Here is an 18,564-nt window from a genome sequence, read left to right as displayed (position 1 = left end):
CTAAATAAATAAAAAAGATAGGTCATCGAACTCAGCCTGGCTGGTGTCCAAATCCCCGATGCAGTCTAGGCAATCTAGATGTTAGTATTTTGAGATAGGAAATAAGACAAGTCGCAGACAATATACACAGATGATCAAAGTAGACGCATTCAAAAGTAAACTTGGCTATATACTCTGTAGTCTGTGCGTTTAAAAACTTCCACTGAACTAAAATTCTAAGTTCAAAAACTTAGAACTCAACTTACAATTTATTCGCGGATATCCGTGAAAAAAAAACCCGGCCAAGTGCAAGCCAGACTCGCGCACCGAGGGTTCCGTACTTGGCTATTTTTTTGCACGATAATTAATCAAAAACTATTATGCTTTAAAATAAAAAAAAAAAACTGTTTTAGAATGTACAGATAAAGCCCTTTCATATGATACCCCTTTTGGTATAGTTATCTTACTTTGAAAATTGAAACACATTTTTTTTTGTGATGATGTAACCACAAATTCACGGTTTCCGGATTTTTTCCTTTGCTTGTCCTACAAGAGCTACCTACCTGCCAAATTTCATGATTCTAGTACAACGGGAAGTACCCTACGGGTTTTTTTGACAGGCACGAAAGACAGACAGACAGACAGACAACGAAGTGATCCTATAAGGGTTCCGCTTTCCTTTTGAAGCACGGAACCTAAAACCAAAAGAAAAATTCTCAAAAAGCTTTCAAAAAAGATAAATAGTTACTGGTTTTTAAATTACTTGTACTTTAAATAGAAACTATTTTATTCCAGGAGTCCTCATATCACAAGACACAAATTATGCACTGGCCAGAAACAGAAACTATTTTAAAATTCGAACGCGAACTCACGCGCGCGCTGTTCCGCATTTCGCGCCATGAACTGTCAAACTTATGGCGGGAAACTGTCGTAATCACCACAGGTGCTGTGAGCATTATAATATCAATAAAGAACCGGTCAAGTGCGAGTTGGACTCTCACGAAAGGGTTCCGTACCATCGTACAAGAAATGACACTTTTTAGGGTACCGTACCTCAAAAGGGAAAACGGACCCTTACAGGATCACTTTGTTGTCTGTCTGTCCGTCTGTCGTGTCTGTCAAGTAAACCTATAGAGTACTTCCCGTTGACCTAGAATTATGTTTGGTAGGTCTTATAGCATAAGTAAAGGAAAAAATCCGAGAATCTTGAATTTGTGGTTACATCACAAAAAAATTTGTTCATGAACAAATAAATGATTAGTATTTTCAATTTTCAAAATAAGATAACTATACCAAGTGGGGTATTGGACTTTAACGAATACAAAGTAAATGTAGACAACGTACTCGTATGTTTTTACCCGCCTGCGGCAAAGCCAAAAGGAAGGGTTATGATTTTAGCAGTCTATGTATGTATCTATGTGTGTATGTATGTTTTATGTAATAGGATTCACATCGCGTCTTTTACCTACCTAAATTAGTATCCGATGCCGGAAAAGGCTTGCTAAACGGGCCATGATGGATTAATAAATAAAACTGTTAACTATATTCGTAACTTGTGTTATGAATAATCCAGTTATGAATTCCTCAATCCATTTTAGACTTGCCTTTACACAAGTTTAAAAATCTATTAAAACTATGCTCCTGAGAAAAGCATTTTATACAATCGAAGATTATGTAAATGATAAAAGAGCGTGGATTTGACCTGCAGCTCGCTCCAGCAATGCGCGGGACTTCAATTACTTTTATACATGGCATAATATTGTGTATCAAATCTTTGAAAAGAGCAACCGCCGAGTTTCTTGCAGGTTAGGTAGGAGAGGCATTCCGGACCAGTGGTAGACGGTTCAAAAGTACTTGTAAAAGTCTAATTGAATAAAAATATTTTGAATTTTTGAATAAAGCCATCAGTTTTTGCTCAGACTTATGACACTGTTAAAAGGAGACAGGGTTATACAGCTCGCATAAATCTGTCTCGCTTTAACTGAAAATGTATAAATAAAGTCAAAGTACGGTCTATAGATTTCATCCTCAGAATGAGAAGGGTTTGGGAATGCTTCCAAGTTAAGATGAATAAAATGACCTAAAGAAGAGGTTACAAGTATAAATTGAAAATTTATAACAACCCCGACAAGTGAAGGTTACAGTAACTAGAAAAGAGCTGATAACTTTCAAACGGCTGAACTTGATTTTCTTAGATTATAGATAAGAACACTCTCGATCAAGCCATCTTTCAAACAAAAAACTAACTAAATTAAAATCGGTTCATTAGTTTAGGAGCTACGATGCCACAGACAGATACACAGATACACACGTCAAACTTATAACACCCCTCTTTTTGGGTCGGGGGTTAAAAATGTCTTCTTCACTCCACCATTACTTATTTAATTTTAGCCCAAAATGTATATAATTTTAAAGATTGGATTGGAATGACAAAGCTATAGAATTATAGATAATAAAATGATGCATTTTTGTTTTATCGCCTTTTAAGATGATGACATGTTTTGAGGTCACTTTTATACGTTCATAGTCCAACTAGCTGATGCCCGCGACTTCGTCCGCGTGGATTTAGGTTTTCCGAAATCCCGTGCGAACTCTTTGATTTTTTGGAATAAAAAGTAGCCATGTGTTAAACCAGGGTATTATCTATCTACAAGTAGTTTTTGCGTGAAGGTGTAACAAACATACACACACACATACTTTCGCCTTTATAATCTTAGTATGAAAGCTGATGCCTGCGACTTCGTCCTCGTGAATTAAGGTTTTTAAAAATATCACTTGCTTTAACTGTGAAGGCAAACGTGAGGAAACCTACAATCTACATGCCTGGGAGTTCGCCATAATGTTTTGTAAGGTGGGTAAAGTCTGTCAATCCACACTTGTCCAGCGTGGTGGATATAGCCAAGCCCTTTTCATTCAGAGAGGAGACTGGAAGTTAGTGATGGAGTGATGAGTGGTGATCACTTGATTGAGTATCAGCCATAGCCCAAAATATCTTTATCTTTAAAATCTACCACAGTTGAGTGAGCAGATTGCTGCATACTGACTGTCATGCTTAACTTGGCATGTGGCATGTGATTATTGCTATTAACATACTTAATATTTGCATATTAAATATTGTTTTTAAAAATCAATAACGACACACAACAACATCAACCGATAGAATAGATTTTTATTACAAGTGCTTCAAAATAATTTAACTCTGGTTCAAAATGCTGTTCCTACCGAGAAAAACCAGCAAGAAACTCGGCGGTTGCTCTTTTCGCTTGATAGACGTCCACTGCTGGATATAGGCATCTTTTAGAGAAGTCCACATACTGCATCCACTGCCATTCAGTGGCTCCCTGTAACTCCTTTGATGTTGTCTGTTCACCTAGTGGGCCTCCACTAGGTGAACAGAACAGAACACTATTCTAGCAGCTTGAGACCATAATGTGTACCGGTTTACGAACTATGAGCCGAAATATAGACACACATCTCCTCTCAGAATGAGAATGATTGGCAGACTTCATACATACAGTATAGAAGCAGGCGTTATTTTGCAGAAGTCCATCATATACAAGGAACCAAAGCCTTAATTTGCTATAATCTGCCAAACCAAAGAAATCTGTATGGCCACCAAGCAAGCCATACACACCACCACCACGCAGCACCACACAAATCCCAAAACCATTCACTGTGAGTGGTTTTGGGAGGGCGGGCGGTGCATGTTGCATGCTGCATGTTGCACCATACAGATTTCTTTGGTTTGGCGGATTATAGCAAATTAAGCCTTTGGTTCCTTTTAGACTTCATACACCTTTGAGAAAATTGAAAAAGATGGGACACATTTACATGGAAGGTGCTTGCTTACACATTCTTGTTTTAAAGATAACATGGATTGTGAGAAAACACTACTGATTATGGAAGTAGCCATGAATATTATATAACTTAAAAGGAATGAAGACACTACAATACGGCCTATACTTGCAGTTAGGTATATTTAATAGCTTAGTAATTAAAAAAACATTCATATTTTCAGTAGGTATAGTGTGGACTTTGCTACTTGCAAAGTTGCAAGATTTTCAATCTAGGTACTATCATTGCAGCTGTACCATGAACTGGTAATAATTAATTAATTAACAATTCATAAATAACTTAAAATACGACTGTATTATTTAAAATTGAAGGGAATTGTAGGTAAATAAATAAATATACCAACTATAAAGACGAATTGAGTATTGACACATCAGCTTTTAACTTGAGAATACACATTTACGAAACAGGTTTCCGAAAACATTTTAATTAAAAAATTAAGTTCACGACTTTGCGTTCGAAGTTTGAAACAAAGACGTTCCAAACTTGAACTTGTGAATAAAAAAAATATAAAAACAACACCTACCTGCCGAACCGAAGCAAGGATCAGGAGCTATTCAGCCGCCCACAAAAATTAAACTACAGTCAAGTCAATAGATTTCGAATTAATGAACAGATTTCTCACGTTTTAAGAGTTTTTCTGGGTTTTAATTAATACACATTACAAGAAAACAATTTTTATGCGCAAAAAACATCGCGAACACGATTGATTGATTTCCTTGCAGGGTTGCCATAACAAAATATTTGCTTTGCCAATTTTCAAACGTCATTTTATGATTGCCAGTCTTTTTAAAACCGCAGAGTTTCTTGCTGGTTCTTCTCGGTAGGAAATGCATTCCGAACCAGTGGTAGATGCTTTTGACGATTCAAAAGAACTTGTAAAAGTCTAACTGAATAAAAATATTTTGAATTTGAATTTACTTAATGGTGCAAGAGACGGGTCTGCCCGCGAAATTCAAATTTAATTTGGTTTTTCGCAATTTGTAAACTAATACGACAAAGTAGGCTTATGGCATTCTAATTCCGACAATGGCAGTATCATCTCCACAGGATTACATAAAAATCTTTACTTGAAAGTGTTCAGTTTAAGAAATTAGTCAAAATAATGAGTTTGACATGAGTTACTCACAGATTAGTCGATACTATAACTAATTTTTAAACCTTCAAGTAAAGATTTTCATAGAAACCTGTGAGAATGATACTGCCATTGGCGTAATTAAAATTCCATAAGCCTACTTTGTCGCATTCGTTTACAAATTGTAAAAAACCAAATTAAGTTTGAATTTCGCGAGCAGAGCCGTGTCATAGACCTAACTTACTTTGTGTATTATAACTTGGTTGGTTGGTTTTCTTTAACCAACCAACCGATTTTGACAAAACTTGGCATATTTAAAAAGAGTGACAATCTGGGCATAGGATAGTATAAATAAAAGAAAGGTGAATGAAACAATGAATATATTTAAATAATATTTTATTTATTATTTCTATATAGCAATTATTTTGTATACTACTTACTTACCCAAAGATGACCATCTACTAACCATGTAACACAAATTATATAACTCCAATAAATTATTAGGGTATTTGACAGGATTTTAAAACTGTTCTACGTTAAGGTGAAAGCGATGGGTCAGCCAGCAAAATTCAAATTTTACTTGGTTTTTCGCAATTCGTAAACTAATTTAAGAAATTAGCTTTAGTATCGACTAATTTGTGAGTTATTGTCGATACTAGAGCTAATTTCTTAAACTGGACCCTTACAAGTAAAGATTTTTATATAAACCTGTGAGGATGATACTGCCATTGTCGCAATTGAAAATGCCATAAGCCTACGTTGTCATATTAGTTTAAAAAATGCGAAAAACCAAATTAAATTTGAATTTCGCGGGCAGGCCCGTCCCATGCCCCTTAAAATATCTTGTATTTTTCTTAACTGACTTAACAGTTGGTTTCTAAAATTCTTATTCAATGCGGATACTATCAAAAGATCACATATAATTTTACGTGCTGTCAAAATACCCTATTTTCGATTACTATACTACTATGAAATCGATCATTAATGGTACACGATCGATTGTGTTATAATAACACAATACAATTGTAATTTGTAAAGATGCGTTCAGATTATGTAACACGTTATATAACTTCTGTTACCTAACATCCCCACGTTGTTTGAAATTGTAATACTTGAGAAGAAAAATAGCCTAAATTATTAAAAACTATGTTATATAAACATGTTTTTATAGTCTGAACAAACCTTAAGAAAAGAGTAAATGATAAATCAAATGATAACCAGATAAAATGACAAATTATTCATATTAATGAGAAAATTATTATTAATAAATATTAATTATCATGTAATTTATATAAGGAGTCAAGGTAAAAAACTAGACTTTATACTTAAAGGTAACTTAGCTTATGCCTGATAGATTGTGATGCGACTCGAGCGCCACCTATTATACAAATTAGGTTGATGGTACTACATAAGAAACCTTTACGCAAGTGCTGACAACCGTACAAAGTTTCAACTCAGAAAAACATAAGATTTTCATATAAATATTTTAAACATAAGGTCTAAGGGCCGGCGCACATATGGCGGAGCGCAGAGCAGAGCATGCCCGCGAAGTTTTCTAATTGTGTGACGCATTAAGGTGCCCACGCACTTGAACTGAACTGCAACTGAACTGCGCGTCGCGGCAGCGATCCGTACGATATTCTCTCCAGCCGCGACGCCCGTACGTCACTGCCGCAGTTCAGTTCGAGTGCGTGGGCACCTTTACGCGAATTTGTACTAGAGAATGTGCGAGCACGCGCGGGACTGCGCGCGGATGTGCGAGTATCCGCACGGATGCACAATTGATTTTAGATGTTATTTCAATGAGGACAATGTCGATAATATCTTGACTGTGAAAAATGCTCTGCGCTGCGCTCCGCCATATGTGCGCCGGCCCTAAAGAAAACTAAAGTCATGTACATTATTGCAAAGTAGCAACTAATGTAAGAATCGTTTGAAGTATAATAATATTAATATTGTACATATTTTTTTTTCATATTAAATCTATGATTAAATCCCAATTTTTTTAATTATACATACAATAAATTGGTCGCCAAAATTATGACAAGAGTACCTATCATGATTATCCTATAACTTTTTTTTCATATTTACTTTCTACTAGCTAAACTGCCCAGGCTTTGCTTGGCTGAAATTTCTCAAAATCCTTTCTTTATGGGAATCTACGTTATACTATTATGTTGTGTCATGTGTACTATAATATGTCATGCTTAGCTGCCTAGTCTTCATTGGGAGCTTATCACAGTTCAAAACAGTTAAGGACCTTCTAACAAAACGTCGACGTCACTGGCAGGTGTCAAATGTTAGTACATTTTGACGTAGGTAGCCTTATGGTAGCCCTATCCATACTATAATAATATTATAAATGCGAAAGTGTGTCTGTTTGTCTGTCTGTCTGCTACCTTTTCACGGCCCAACAGTTTAACCGATTTGGTACAGGGTTAGCTTATATCCCGAGGACGGACATAGGCTACTTTTTATCCCGGAAAATCAAACAGTTCCCACGGGATTCCTAAGACCCATCCGCTTAACCGATTTGTATGAAATTTGGTACCGAGGTAGCTTGCATCCCTGTAATCGACATAGGCATTTTATCCCGGAAAATCAAACAGTTCCCACGGGATCTTTAAAACGTAAATCCACGCGGACGAAGTCGCGGGCATCCTCTTGTTTTTCTATAGTTTCACGCCACCGTCACCTAATATTTGACATATCGTCGATTCAGGATCAAACCGGGAATACCCTCACTCTAGTTCTCTCTGACCTATAATCATCCTGTCACAGGGGTGGCCCTGTACGTCCTAAGCCAGGGTTGTCACTAGCCAGTAGCTATGTATATGATCAAATGATCACGCGAGCAGATCGCCGGCAGCCCTGGCGCCACATTCGCTCGCCCAGTAAATGTTTCCACATGCGCTGATAAGCGCCCACACATAGGGGGTGAAGAATTCTTCTGGTCTGTCCTCTTCCACATAACGGAACTTTAGATCCGGGAATTTCTGTGGAAAAACATAAAAAGTTATATTTCTTAAGAGGTGTCTCTCCGTCACTCGCTCCATACAAACGTAGTTCCAATTTTATTTGAATATTAAGCAACCAAAGTTTATGAAATGTTGCAGACATATTCTAGAAACTAATATCTATGCCTGTGGTTTTCCAGATTTTTGTTAAAATATTCGGTTTCAAAGTTACGCGGTCTTAAAAATTCACATACAAATCTTTGAGCCCCTGTAATTTTAAAACTACATATTTTTAGAAAAATCTGAAACATCACAGGCACGGATATTAGTTTCTAGAATATGTCTGCAAAATTTCATGGACTTTGGATGCTTAATATTCAAATGGAATTGGAACTTCGATTGTATGGAACAAGTGACGGAGAGAGCCCTTGTTAACTTGGGGTCTTTTGCAACCTCAAGAATTGAATTTTAAAAAAAACTGGAGGTCAGTGGTGACTGCCAACAGAAGAAAAATGTCTGCTAGCTTTCCACGGCCCAACCCTTAAACCGATTTTGATGAATGGTACAGAGTTAGCTTACATCCCGGGGAAGGACATAGGCTACTTTTTATCCCGAAATATCAGAGTTCCTACTGGATGTTTAAAAATACCTAAATCCACGCGGACAAAGTCGCGGGCATCAGCTAGTGTATCTGTCTGTGTGCTAGCTTTTCACGGTCCAACAGTTTAACCGAGTTTGATGAATGGTACATAGCTTACATCCCTGGGAAGGACATAGGCTACTTTTTATCCCGGAAAATCAAAGAGTTCCCACGGGATTTAAAAAAACCGAAATCCACGCGTACGAAGTCGCGGGTATCACCTATTATCCATACTAATATTATAAATACGAAAATGTGTCTGTCTGTCTGCTACGTTTGCACGGCCCAACCGCTGAACCGATTTTGATGTTTGGTACAGACTTGGGATACATTCCGGGGAAGGACATAGGCGACTTTTTATCCCGGGAAATCAAAGAGTTCCTACGGGATTTAAAAAACCAAAATCGCGGGCATCCTCTAGTTGGGTATAATTACCTTGAGCCTATCACTCGACCACTGTTCCGCACCCTTCTTTATACACTGCAAAACTTCGGTCACGCCTAGATCACCGCCTGTACCCTCTTGCACCCTCTGCAGCCGCGTCGAGAAGTACCCTATCACCTGTGGGCGACAACCTTTATCATTTCGATATAAGATGAGGGTCACGGATGTACTAAAAACTGCCATAGTGAATCCACTATCATCTTAGGCTGAGATCTATACAGCGCACTTTCACTTTGCTCAGACTAAGGCACTGTTAAAACGAGACAGCGTTATACCATTAGCGTAAATCTGTCTCGTTTTAACTGAAACTTAAGTCTAAGTAAAGTCAAAGTGCGCTTTATAGATACCAATCTTAGACTGCATCATCACTTACCACCAAGTAAGATCTCAGTCAAGTGCTAACTGCTAACTTGTAATGGAATAAAAGAAAACCAGCCCCAAGTGCGAGTCAGACTCGCGCACCGAGGGTTCCGTACTTTGGTGATTTTTCAGAAATTTTGCATGATAAGTCAAAAAAAATCACACTAATATTATAAATGAAAAAGTTTGTATGTGTGTGTGTGTATGTTTGTTACTCCTTCACGCAAAAACTACTGGACGGACTGGGCTGAAATTTAGAATGGAGATAGATTATACCCTGGATTAGCACATAGGCTACTTTTTATCCCGGAAAATCAAAGAGTTCCCACGGGAATTTTAAAAAAACCTACATCCACGTGAACGAAGTCGCGGGCATCAGTTAGTTATTCATAAAAATAAATAAAAATCTGTTTTATAATGTACAGGTACCTTTCCTACGATGCCCCACTTGGTATAGTTATCTTACTTTGAAAAATTAAAATACTAATGATTTATTTGTTCATGAACACATTTCAATTTTTTGTGATGTAACCACAAATCCACAGCTTTCAGATTTTTCCCTTTACTTGTGCTATAAGACCTACCTACCTGCCAAATCTCATGATTCTAGGTCATTTCTTGACACACACGACAGACGGACAGACAGACAGACAGACAGACAGACAGACAGGAAAGTGATCCTATAAGGGCACCGTTTTTTCTTTTGAGGTACGGAACCCTAAAAACATGATTAAAACCCTGGAGCGTAGCCAATATTAATTCACATAAGAAAAGTGGGGAAAAAGGTCACACAAACGTATCAACCAAGAAAAATGACATCTTCGGTGACCACTCACCATCTCGATGTTCTGCGCGATGTGATGATGCGCGTGCTGCTGGAACAGCTGCTTCTTGTGCAGCAACGCGTACACCAGGTTGAGGTTGTTGACCAGTTGATGTGTTAGACAAGAGTTGATGATCTCTAGCAACATGCGTAGTACCTCGTCTAGTACAGCTATGTGTTCCATCTGTTGATGCGAAAAAACTGGTCAAGTGCGAGTCGGACTCGTATACGACGGGTTCCGTGCCATCGTACATGATATAACACTATGTACTTTTTTTTTTAAATAACCGACAACGAATTGGTGGCTCCTCTGGTGCTGCAAATGTTTATAGGCGGCGGTAATCATTTAACATCAAGTGACCCGACTGCCCGTTTGCTCGCTATTAAAAAAAATGGATAAAAATAAATAGCAGTGCCCTCAAGTCATTTAGCAATAAGGTACGATGCCGTATAGAAACCAAAAAGTTTAATAAAAAACTGCCATATCCGTTCCAGGTTAGCCAGCTTCCATCTTAGACTGCATCATCACTTACCACCAGATGAGATTGCAACCAAGGGCTAACTAAGAGATTGTATCTGAATAGAAAATAAACTCACAATTTCTTCCGTTTTTTCCTCAGCATGATGTGGTAACTCTATACTATTAATATCACCTCCTGAAATATTTACAAAAACAATTTTTTTTTTTAAATAAGTGATATGAAATATGTTGTTTTACAACTCAATTGTACAAGTGTAAATTAAAAATTTATAACACCCCCGACAAGTGAAGGTTACAGTAACTAGAAAAGAGCTGATGACTTTAAAAAGGCTGAACCGATTTTCTTTGATTATAGCTAAGAACACTCTTGATCAAGCCACCTTTCAAACAAAAAAAAGCTAAATTAAAATCGGTTCATTAGTTTAGGAGCTACGATGCCACAGACAGATATACAGATACACACGTCAAACTTATAACACCCCTCTTTTTGGGTCGGGGGTTATAAATGGCGAGTGAGATCTCAAAATGTACGCCACTATAGCCACATTGATTTTTTTTAAAGAAAAAAAAGAGATTAAAAAAATACTAACCCTCAATTTCACTACAAAGTCTAGCCCTTCTTTTGGTTAACGTCTCGAACAACGATATTAACCTTTGGGCCACATAAGGGTGAAGATTCCTAAATTCACCTGCAATTAAAATAAAGTAGGTATTACATATATTTAAAAGCGGAGTGAGCGCATAATTTTCTCCAAAAACAAACAGGCCCTCTCAAGCCGGGGGCCTCAACAAAAATAAAAATTCGCTGTCATAATTCAATGGGACATTATTAGATATTATACTCACAGCTCATATTCGCAATGGCGGCTAGGCAGTTAGTATGTAGGTATTTATCTCTCACTCGCGCCATGTTGTACTGTAACGCCCGAACCACAACCAACACCATCAGTCCCCCGAGCGATATCTCCGATATAGATCGTTCCGTGTACCAGGGGATGTTTTTTAACATCTGAAAACAAAAGAAAATTTTCAAGCATAACGAAACAAGTACCTCAATTGTGCCAACTTTCTTGCAAATACATCCATACTCCATACTAATATTATAAATGCGAAATGTTTTTGTCTGTCTGTCTGCTAGCTTTGGAACCGATTTTAATGAAAGGTACAGAGTTCTTTCCGGAGAAGGACATACGCTACTTTTGTGCCGGGAGGTTTTAGTTATTTAGAGTTCCCACGCGATTAAAAACAAACTAAACCCATGTGGACAAGTCGCGGCTATCATCTAGTGATTATTATTTATTTAATAAATAATTAGGACGTTTGCTTCCGATTCGGGAGGTCGGAGGTTCGATCCCGGACACGCACCTCTAACTTTTCGAGAGTTATGTGCGTTTTAAGTAATAAAATATCACTTGCTTTAACGGTGCAGGAGATCATCGTGAGGAAACCTGCATGCCTGAGAGTTCTCCATAATGTTCTCCAAGGTGTGTGAAGTCTGCCAATCTGCACTTGGCCAGAGTTGTGGACTATGACCTCAACCCTTCTCATTCTGAGAAAAGACCTCTCTGAGCACATGTATGCCAGCGATGGGATGATGATGATGACGATAACCACGAGCACAGCGAGCGCATTTTTTATACTTACAATTAAATGCACGTTCTTGATAAGAGCGTCGTCTTCAGTTAGTATTAGCAGCACAATTAGTGACATATAGATGTGATGTGAATTGCTGTCCGGAGCATTATATAACACTTGTAATATAGGCACTATCTGAAACAAAATATCTATTTAGAAAGAAAGAAAGAATAAAGTTTATTTTTAAAATAGTGCCACACATATGTTATACCCAAGAGTTGGGTCCCTAGTTGGTATTCACTAGTCTGATAATAATGTTGATTTTTGGTAATGTAAGTTTATTAGGGACAGTTTGCATTTTACTGGAAGTTAACAGTAAACGATTAAGGCTCTCTTGAGCCGGGGGCCTCAACGTAAACCAAAATTCACTTTCGTGCGCGGCAGCAGAACATCAACACCTTTAAAAGATCACTTTAAAGATAAAGTCGCCTTTGCACCCTAGCATGCTTCCCTTCTTTTTTCTTGCAATAAAGCACGTTTACGTCAAAGGTATGTTTACGTTAGTCATTTTAGTCCTGCATGCGAATTGCGAATGGATTGGTGTATTAAAGGCGTCATACTCACCAAATGTTCGACATTAGCCACGTTGCTAACATGTCTCTTGTACGCCTTGCAAGAGTGTAGCATCAAATATAACAATAAAGTTGAGTGCTCACACCCCGCTGTTGAACATAGCGCTTTGTGTAACTGAAAATAACAAAAGTTGCTACTTTTATAAATGTTGTTTAGAAATTATTTCGACAAATGCATTGAATGAGTACTTAATTAAATGGTGAATATTGTTAACTTTATTCCTAGAATTAAGTTCTCATGTAAATGACTTTTCTGTCTTTATGAGAATTAAACGTCTTTAAACCTAACCTAATTATATTTCTTTACTAGACAATGCCCGCAACCTTCGTGTAAATACAGCTTTCTATAGAACTTTTCGATTTTTAAAGCTAAAAAGTAGTATATTCATCTTATATCTAGGACAACAAGTAATAGAATAATTAATTAGCATAATACATTTGTATGGACAAGCGAGTTAATGATCGAAGGTTGAAACGACAAAGTAAATTATTACTTACAGCTGCCATGTCTATCCGAGGCGGTGTGACTTGTGTGACGCTTCCATTTGTATCTCTATGTGGTGTTGTGGCTGAATTTTCTGAAATTAAAGAGTTTGTGAAAAAACTGCCTTTCTTGAGGCCCCCAAAGCAAGTTGTAGTTCTCTTTAAAAAAAAATGAGACAGCATGACAAGTTTGATATTACAAAGGGGCTTCAGTTAAGAAATATTTATTTCTAGGTGTTATTATACTTCAAGAGGAGAAAAGTGATTTCGATTTTTTAAGATCAAATTTGTTATTCTAATATTCATTTATTTAGGGCCCCAATTTTCAAAGGCCGTAGACAACCAAGGCCCGCTGATTTTAAGGACTTAGGTACAGTTTAAATCTACTACTACAAGTAGCCTTCTTTTGAAGCCCCCTGATCAAAGGGGCCTCAATAAAACAGCAGAATTACTGCCATATCTTTGCAGAGTAAAAATCCATTCTATACATATTATCATCATTAATAGAATGAATATTCAAAGATTAAAACTTACCAGCGGTATCGTCGCAGTGTAACAGAGCAGTTCTATACAAATTATCATCACTAATACAATGGTTGGCCAACGCAAGCAATAAGAGACACGATTGGTTAGCAACAGGATGCTCTTTTTTCAGTCTATCGAGTAATTCGTGTCGGTGTAATGGCGGATTAGTGTATATGGTCTGACGGGTGGTCGCGTTGAATGTTAGCATGCTCCAGAGACTTGCTGGAAAAAAAAAATATTGACAAAAATACTTAATTCATGGTTAAACATTACATTGTTACTAAAAAGAAGTTTGGTTTAATTTATTAAAAAAAGTTACAAGTGCCTCCAAGGCCACTTTTATGCAGAGGCCTCAACAAATTAGTAAATGATATTTACAGTAAAGTGTAAAATTACTACAGGTTTAAAATAATATATACTGTCAGACCCTAGGCTACTTTGAAGCGGGGGCCTCAAAGATTTTACAACTAATACATTATTTTTAAGTAACTATAAACATACTCACAAGCGATATTGATCAACATACTGCCAGGCCCCTGGGCCCCAAACTGTGGTGGTGCTGGAAGCATACTTGATAAATTTGTTAACAATGTCTTCACTAATAGAGGTGCGTGCATTCCATATCTGCCTTGAAATAGAGTTCTGTAAGAAATGTAACTTTATTATATTTTTATTTATAAATAAAAAAATAAACACATCAAAATAAAATATAATAGAAATATTTTTTCAAATGAATTTTCAGTGCTTTTAAATTGACTAGTAAATCTACCACTAGTTTAGAAGGCCTGCACTGACGAGAACCTGTAAGAAACTTGATGGCTGCTCTTTTCAATAATCTTAACTTCTATTATTATTTTTAAAGCCACGCGTTGTTAAATTTCACATTCGCCAGTAGCGGACTAAAAAAAATTATCACACGTTCAAATAATAATAAGACAGCCAATGCAGTCTACTGTCGCTCGTTAATCATAGTTTTCAAGCAAAATATTTTTCATACTTAGGTTAGGTTTAAAGAGTTTATTTTCTCAAAAAGAATACTTAACAATTTTTTACCATATATTTTAACTATAATAATAACACAATATACTGAAAATATATTAAATCAAAATATGGAAAAACTCAGTCCTATTATTAGTTTAAATCATACCTGTATATCAAAGAAGTCTCAACTAGTCTTGTCTGTCCATGTACACCCGCAAACATATACACAGACATTAAGACGAGTAATGTATTTATACATTCCAAGTGTAGGTAGTATGTATTGTCTCTGTTAAAGAAAAAACAATGTGTTAAATAAGAAAAGGTCACATGTATTCGGATTCCGATGTACAAGTGAAAGAAGTGAAACTTCAAATTTTTTCAAAACATATGACTCTGCCATCCTGAATTTGAAAATCCATTTTCGTAATCAAAACTTCACAAGTGAACTCATTATTGTGTTACATTAAATTTAAATAATATAATTTTGTTTGGCAAAATAACAACCTAACAACTATAATTTTTTTAGATATTTTAAATATTTTTATTGAATAGTTTATAAAATATATAAGAGTATAAAATAAAATATACTGTAATCATTTTAATATAAGTGAAGAGAGTTTAAAAAGATTTTATTTCTTTGTCAAAAAGTTTTTTAAATTAAATGATCTAACTTGAAATACTTACGTGATTGGAACATCAATAATGAGACCAATGAGAGCATCTATAAGCATCTCCACCCGACTTTCTCCGCTCATTGGTTTGGAAGACACTTGATTGTCTGTCGCACTCACTTCTTGTATGGGGGAAGACGGTGGCGACTGATCTTGCGGCATGGGGGACTGAAATAAACAGTTTTTTACATTCAAAATATATATATTCCAATAAGAAATATTGCAAGTAAACTTTAAAAATAAAAAGCTATAAAACATGTTGGTCCTATATTTAATTTTAAAACATGGAAGTATTTCAAAGTAATACTAGAAGTAAAACATTACTTACATGACAACATACAACAATACATGACTGACATTCTGAGGCCCCCACGAGTCAGGGGCCTCAGTATTTTAACATGACTAGTACCTGGCCCCTTTTTACCCAGTGTTTTTGTGTTTAAAAAAACCTTTAGAATATTACTAGATGATGCCCGCGACATGGTCCGCGTGGATTTAGGATAAATACTTACATTTACTGTCCTCGCCTGTACGTCCAGATGTATGCAGAGTTCGTACTCTGGAACCATTTCAACCAGATACTTTGTGACTGCCCGTATGACAAACAAAGCATTGTAACTTTGCCATGCCAGCATTACACTGAAAAACCCAAATCTTTTTTAACCCTCTTTTTTCATATAGAATAGAATAGAATAGAGTTTTATTCAAATAAACTTTTACAAGTGCTTTTGAATCGTCAAATAATTTACCACTGGTTCGGAATGCCGTTCCTACCGAGAAGAACCAGCAAGAAACTCGGCGGTTGCTCTTTTCAATTGTTCAATTTACAATAATCTACGTCATACTAGCTGTTCGGCTGCCACTTATGCAAGGGAGGAGACGCGCGGGGAGGCGACGAGGGAAGCCCCCCGCACGTGCTGCCCGCGCTTAGAGACGCGGCGTACGCGACACATTTTCCTTGGCTTCGATTCGTGACGAGAAAGATTTTGTTGATTTTGTTTCAATTATTGTGCTTTCATATTACCAACCAGGATAGCTCAACGGGTACAAAGCTGAAGTGGCAATGGGTAAGGCACATAGTTTGCCTATATAACCTATCTCCATTTCAAATTTCAGCCAAATCTGTTCAGCAGTTTTTGCGTGTAACAGACATACACACAAACTTTGAGAGTGATGTGTGAGTGTGATGATGATGATAATTCACGTACTTGTCGGAATTAGGCGCCGCAAGCAACTCCGTAGCACGGGTTATGAACACTTGCACCAGGGAACCCAAGTTCCCAGTCTGGGGGTTGTTCTGCAGGAATTTTTGAAGCAGCGCATCCGAACATGTGTCAAACATCAACTGTTCATCGCTGAAAAACAACCGACCAAGTGCAAGTCAGACTCGCACACTGAGGGTTCCATACTCTGGTATTTTTTTTCAACATTTTGCACAATAAATCAAAAACTATTATGCTTAAAAATAAATAAAAATCTGTTTTAGAATGTACAAGTAAAGCCCTTTCATATGATACCCCACTTGATATAGTTATCTTACTTTAAAAATTGAAACACATTTTAATTTTTTTCTGTGTGATGCAACCATAAATTTACGGTTTTCAGATTTTTTCCTTTACTTGTGCTATAAGACCACCCTACCTGCCAAATTTCATGATTCTAGGTCAACAGAAAGTACCTTATAGGTTTTCTTGACAGACACGACAGACAAACAGACACACAGACAGACAGACAACAAAGTGAATAGTGATCCTATAAGGGTCCGTTTTTCGTTTTGATGTACGGAACCTTAAAAAAAATTGGCAGCCAGTGGGGACTGCTGACAGAAGTGAAAAATTCAAACTATGAAATAACTAGTTTTCTTTAGTATCAAAAAACCAGTCATTCTGTACCATTTTTAACAAGAAATTCAATTTTTTTTGGTGATATTCCTACAAATCATGGTTTTTGAATTTTCTCTTTACTTGTGCTATAAGATATTACTACCTGCCAAATTTTATGATTCTAGCTCAATGGGAAGTAATCCATAGCTTTTGCTTCCATTGATGGGTTGTGACACACACAACAGACAATAAAGTGATCCTATAAGGGTTCTTTTATTTGTTTTGAGGTGCAGAACTCTAAAAACACTTACGCATCATTCGGAATCTGTATATTAAATGCCAACAATTGGTTCCAGAACGGATCATTAGGGCTTACGACCTCGTTTGAACAAAATCTTGCCAGCAGCTCATTGTTTGATATATCTGAGTATTTACTGACAGCAATACCCATCCTGAAAATAAAATATCAATCAATATACATTTATTTATCTCATAGATTCCAATATTGGAACTCTGTTGGGGACTAGGGTACAGCAGTTTTGGGGTTAGTAAATTTTAATTTATATACAACATAGAAATTGGGACCATCCCAGTAAGTATTACTACTAGTACTTAGGCAGGCGGCCCTGCTCTTCCATAATATTTGTTACAATAACATCACAAAAAAAATGTGTTTCAATACCAAGTGGGGTATCATATGAGAGGTCTTTACCTGTACATTCTAAAACATATTTTTATTTATTTTTATGCAAATTAGTTTTTGATTTATCGTACAAAATGATAAACTTCGTTGTTTTTTCTCACAAATATCTACTACGTAGTTTATGGTATTAGACCACGATTCGACCTTAAAAACATCGTGCGGGGCTCTCAAACTTAATAAGGACAAGTAATTAAATCATATTACACTAATTCATGAGCGTATCATTCAATTACAGCCGGTAAATTGGCAGAAATTATGCGATTACAAAAACTATTTTTTTTATATTATATACGCTAACTTCTAGGAATGAGTTGGGCAGCATGTTTTAAAATTAAGCCTCTCATATAGATATGTATCACTTACCTCAATCAGAATAGTAGAAGCTTAATAATTGTTGTTTTATTAAAAATTTATTGACTATTTTCCAATGTTTCCAATAGCCACGAAATCATTGCAGAATTGTCAAATTCGATTTGTCATATGTCATATCATGTCATCATAGCAAAGTACTACATACTCTGTGTATGTCATCATCGGTAAGCTAATTAATTTTTGAAGTG

General features: G+C 36.5%; 1 protein-coding gene across 1 annotated transcript; it reads right to left on the bottom strand.

The window, feature by feature from the left end:
- Window positions 1-7,746: 7,746 nt before the first annotated feature.
- Window positions 7,747-18,475, bottom strand: LOC123878984 (dymeclin). Its single transcript, XM_045926433.1, has 17 exons — window positions 18,368-18,475; window positions 17,613-17,753; window positions 16,687-16,833; window positions 15,991-16,117; window positions 15,492-15,646; window positions 14,974-15,093; window positions 14,332-14,468; window positions 13,836-14,048; window positions 13,317-13,396; window positions 12,811-12,933; window positions 12,256-12,381; window positions 11,458-11,620; window positions 11,202-11,300; window positions 10,728-10,786; window positions 10,144-10,314; window positions 8,939-9,064; window positions 7,747-7,902 (listed from the first exon to the last, which is right to left on the bottom strand). Exons 2-17 carry the CDS (start codon window positions 17,750-17,752, stop codon window positions 7,753-7,755), a joined length of 2,136 nt encoding a protein of 711 aa, XP_045782389.1. The 5' UTR covers window position 17,753; window positions 18,368-18,475; the 3' UTR covers window positions 7,747-7,752.
- Between the last annotated feature and the right edge of the window lie 89 nt (window positions 18,476-18,564).

The sequence above is a fragment of the Maniola jurtina genome, chromosome 27 (assembly GCF_905333055.1).
Source record: "Maniola jurtina chromosome 27, ilManJurt1.1, whole genome shotgun sequence".
Classification (NCBI taxonomy): Eukaryota; Metazoa; Arthropoda; class Insecta; order Lepidoptera; family Nymphalidae; genus Maniola; species Maniola jurtina.
The sequence above is the reverse complement of the archived record's forward strand: the minus strand, read 5'-3'. Positions and strand labels throughout refer to the sequence as shown.